Source organism: Sinocyclocheilus rhinocerous, unplaced genomic scaffold (genome assembly GCF_001515625.1).
Source record: "Sinocyclocheilus rhinocerous isolate Xijiao unplaced genomic scaffold, SAMN03320098_v1.1 scaffold2568, whole genome shotgun sequence".
In the NCBI taxonomy this organism is placed as follows: domain Eukaryota; kingdom Metazoa; phylum Chordata; class Actinopteri; order Cypriniformes; family Cyprinidae; genus Sinocyclocheilus; species Sinocyclocheilus rhinocerous.
The window spans coordinates 23,033-26,364 of NW_015626370.1; the positions used below are offsets into that span (position 1 = coordinate 23,033).

Consider the following 3,332-nt stretch of genomic DNA (forward strand, 5'->3'; position numbering starts at 1 on the left):
AGTGTTAGTACTGATACTGACAGTTTAATACTCAACTAGGTTAATAAAGACAAAACTCTCTAGTGTATTTACAGATGAAACTGACCTGCACTTGAAGCCCTGAACAGGTCAGTGATGTTGCTACATTTCACTGCTTTTTCTGGCCGCTTCATCTCTTTCATCGAGTCCTGCGCATCGGTTCTGTTCGGAATCGTTTGACGGAAGCGCAGATCAGACATGAGCTGATTCGTATAGTGCAGCGCTGCCAGTCAAGAGTAACCGATTTATTATCGAATGAAAAAATCGGAAATTATCACTTTGGTACATTGAGAAGGCATAAATATAAAATAATAAAAATAATAACTGCAAAAAAAACAAAAAAACAGTGCAGCGGGCCAAATCAGCCGCCAGGCCACCGGGAATTCTCCCGGTGCTCCCGATGGCCAGTCCGGGCCCGCTCAATACTCCTATAAGCCTGCAGCCCTGCACCATTTATTTCTTTGGTGTAGTGCAGTCTCTGAATTTTATGGGAATTAAAAGTGACACTTTTCCCCCCTTTTTTCAGTCTCTGAAGGCCACACGGAACTTTTCTGTGTCGGATTGGAGTAAGAACTTTGAAGTTGTGTTCCAGGATGAGGAAGGTTGGTTTACCGATTGATGCTATTAGCTTTAATAATTATTCTTACGCATTTCACAAAACCTGTCAAGAGCATAATTACATAAAAGAAAATTACATAAATTACATAAAATAAAATGAAATAAAAAAATAAAATAAAGCATATTTTTTAACCATTAAGATTTGTTTTCATAGTGACATTTCATGACTTTTTTTAACCATTAATAAACCCATAATCATATTTAAAGATTGATTTGTTCTATGTGTTTGGGTGTGTTTATTAGCTCTGGACTGGGGTGGGCCACGGCGTGAGTGGTTTGAGCTTATCTGTAAGGCTCTGTTTGATACAAATAACCAGCTTTTCACACGCTTTAGTGACAACAACCAAGGTTTGGTAAGTCATAGTTGTACAAAACAGCTTTTTATGCTGCTTGATATTGCAAACTGGTATTTCTTATCATATTATTTTAATGTATTATTGTAATTATAAACACTCTGGTTTGTAGCGCAAATAGTTTTTATTGTATTTACTGCATTTTGCTATTTTTCTAGTTATTTACCTAAAGCAACTAATTAATTGGAAGTCTTGCACATTCACAGAAAATAGCTTATTATAACGTTGCAAAGTAAGGTGGATAAAGAGTTCTGTACAATTGTCTGTGTATATTACGCTGGGATATGAAAGTATTTTAAAGGGGATAAAATTACACTCATCACCTTTAAATAAACTGTCGTGATATACACATTTACTTTTTAATGTTGATGTTGGTCAAGAGTTGATATGGAATGAGCTGTTCTATGTTTTTTGGGCAGGTCCACCCAAACGCTGATCGCCCCCCTCACCTGAGGGTGAAAATGTATGAGTTTGCAGGACGAGTGGTGGGGAAATGTCTGTATGAATCAGCTTTAGGTGGGGCCTACAAGCAGCTGGTACGAGCCCGATTTACCCGCTCCTTCTTGGCTCAGATAATTGGATTACGAATGAACTATAAGGTGACAATTGATTCATAGCCTGCTAATAAATGTAAATTTTAACCTGTACTGATATAGTTTATGCCTCCTTTACAAATGAACACTTATTTTATGAGTAGTCATATCTCCTCTCTTTGGGTACAAATTTTGCAAAGCATACCTGTAAACTTGTCACATTTGAAAAAGACCATTTACATGATTCATGCAAATCCAATGAGATTTTATTTGGGGGATCTTTCTGTTCATAGCAATTATATATGACAAACAAAAACTCTTTTTTTTAGGCTGAAATGTGAGGTTTATCTAAACACAGTAAACATAGTAAGTATATAGTTCTACAGTGGGTACGGAAAGTATTCAGACCCCCTTAAATTTTTCACTCTTTGTTATATTGCAGCCATTTGCTAAAATCATTTAAGTTAATTTTTTTTCCTCATTAATGTACACACAGCACCCCATATTGACAGAAAAACACAGAATTGTTGACATTTTTGCAGATTTATTAAAAAAGAAAAACTAAAACAGAGCCCCAGTAAACGTTTTTTTTTCAGTCTGGAGTTTGCAAGTATGCAAATACTCTTACTTTCCTTGAATGAAATTATATGAGTGTTTGTTTATTTTTTGTTTTTCTTTGCTTTGGCAGTACTTTGAAACTGATGATGAGGAATTTTACAAAACCAAGGTGTGCTTTATTCTTAACAACGATGTCAGTGAAATGGACCTGCTGTTTGCAGAAGAAAAATATAGCAAGTCAGGACAACTGGAAAAGGTAGTCATCATTAATTCAATGAAAAACGAATAAAAAAATTAATCTATTCATTTTAATCTTGATTCCAAATACAATAATACAGTTAAGTGCATGTTTGTATGAAAGTGGTCTTAAGGCAGGGGTGTCCAATCCTGTTCCTGAAAGGCCAACGTCCTGCAGAGTTTAGCTTCAACTGGCTCCAACACACCTGCCTGGAAATTTCTAGTGGGTCTAAAGACCTTGATTAGCTGGTCCAGGTGTTTTTAATTATGGTTGGAGCATATATAGGACAGTGGCTTCCAGGAGCAGGTTTGGACACCCCTGCCTGAAGGATTATTTGAAGGTACAGGTGAATTTTTGTTGTACACTTTCACTAATAGTAATAATATTACAGGTGGTGGAACTGATATCTGGTGGTGCTCAAATTGCAGTGACAAATGAGAATAAAATTCACTACTTAAACCTGTTGGCCCAGTACAGACTAGCCAGTCAGGTGCGAGATGAAGTAGAACACTTTCTAAAAGGTAAGAGCCCAAGTTTCTGTCTCTTTATTTAAACTTCTGTACGAAATCTCCTTAACCAAATTAACTGAATGACCTCTTCTGTTCAGGTTTGAATGAACTTGTCCCTGAAAACCTTCTGGCCATATTTGATGAGAATGAATTGGAGGTGAGAAATTACATTAAATTGTAGATATACAGCAAATTAGAAGAATTGAAAATCATTCAATAAAGGAAGTTTATTAACAATGCTCCCTTAAATATAGTTAAGGATTTCCAGAAAAAAGACCACATAACAATAGTTTTCATAGTTGAACCCCTTTATCTGAGCACAGTTCAGTTTACATACCTTGGTTATATAAATCCACATATTAAACATATCTTTGGATTTCAGACCAGTTTGATGAGCTGTTCCATAAACATCCCCAGGCTGATACTTTCTTGAGGGAACAATTTTTTCTTTCTTTTTTTTTTTTCAGACCCTTTTAGCAGCTTGCCCCCCCCCCCCCCCCCCCCC

General features: G+C 36.3%; 1 protein-coding gene across 1 annotated transcript in view; it reads left to right on the forward strand.

Annotated features, from left to right (window-relative positions):
• Positions 1–3,332, forward strand: part of LOC107712398 (apoptosis-resistant E3 ubiquitin protein ligase 1-like) — a 41,371-nt gene that overhangs the window by 14,794 nt on the left and 23,245 nt on the right. The window contains exons 10-15 of the mRNA XM_016517638.1: positions 545–620; positions 880–989; positions 1,409–1,588; positions 2,211–2,336; positions 2,710–2,839; positions 2,926–2,984. Of these exons, the coding sequence (XP_016373124.1) occupies positions 545–620; positions 880–989; positions 1,409–1,588; positions 2,211–2,336; positions 2,710–2,839; positions 2,926–2,984 (681 nt within the window). The remainder of the gene's footprint in view (positions 1–544; positions 621–879; positions 990–1,408; positions 1,589–2,210; positions 2,337–2,709; positions 2,840–2,925; positions 2,985–3,332) is intronic.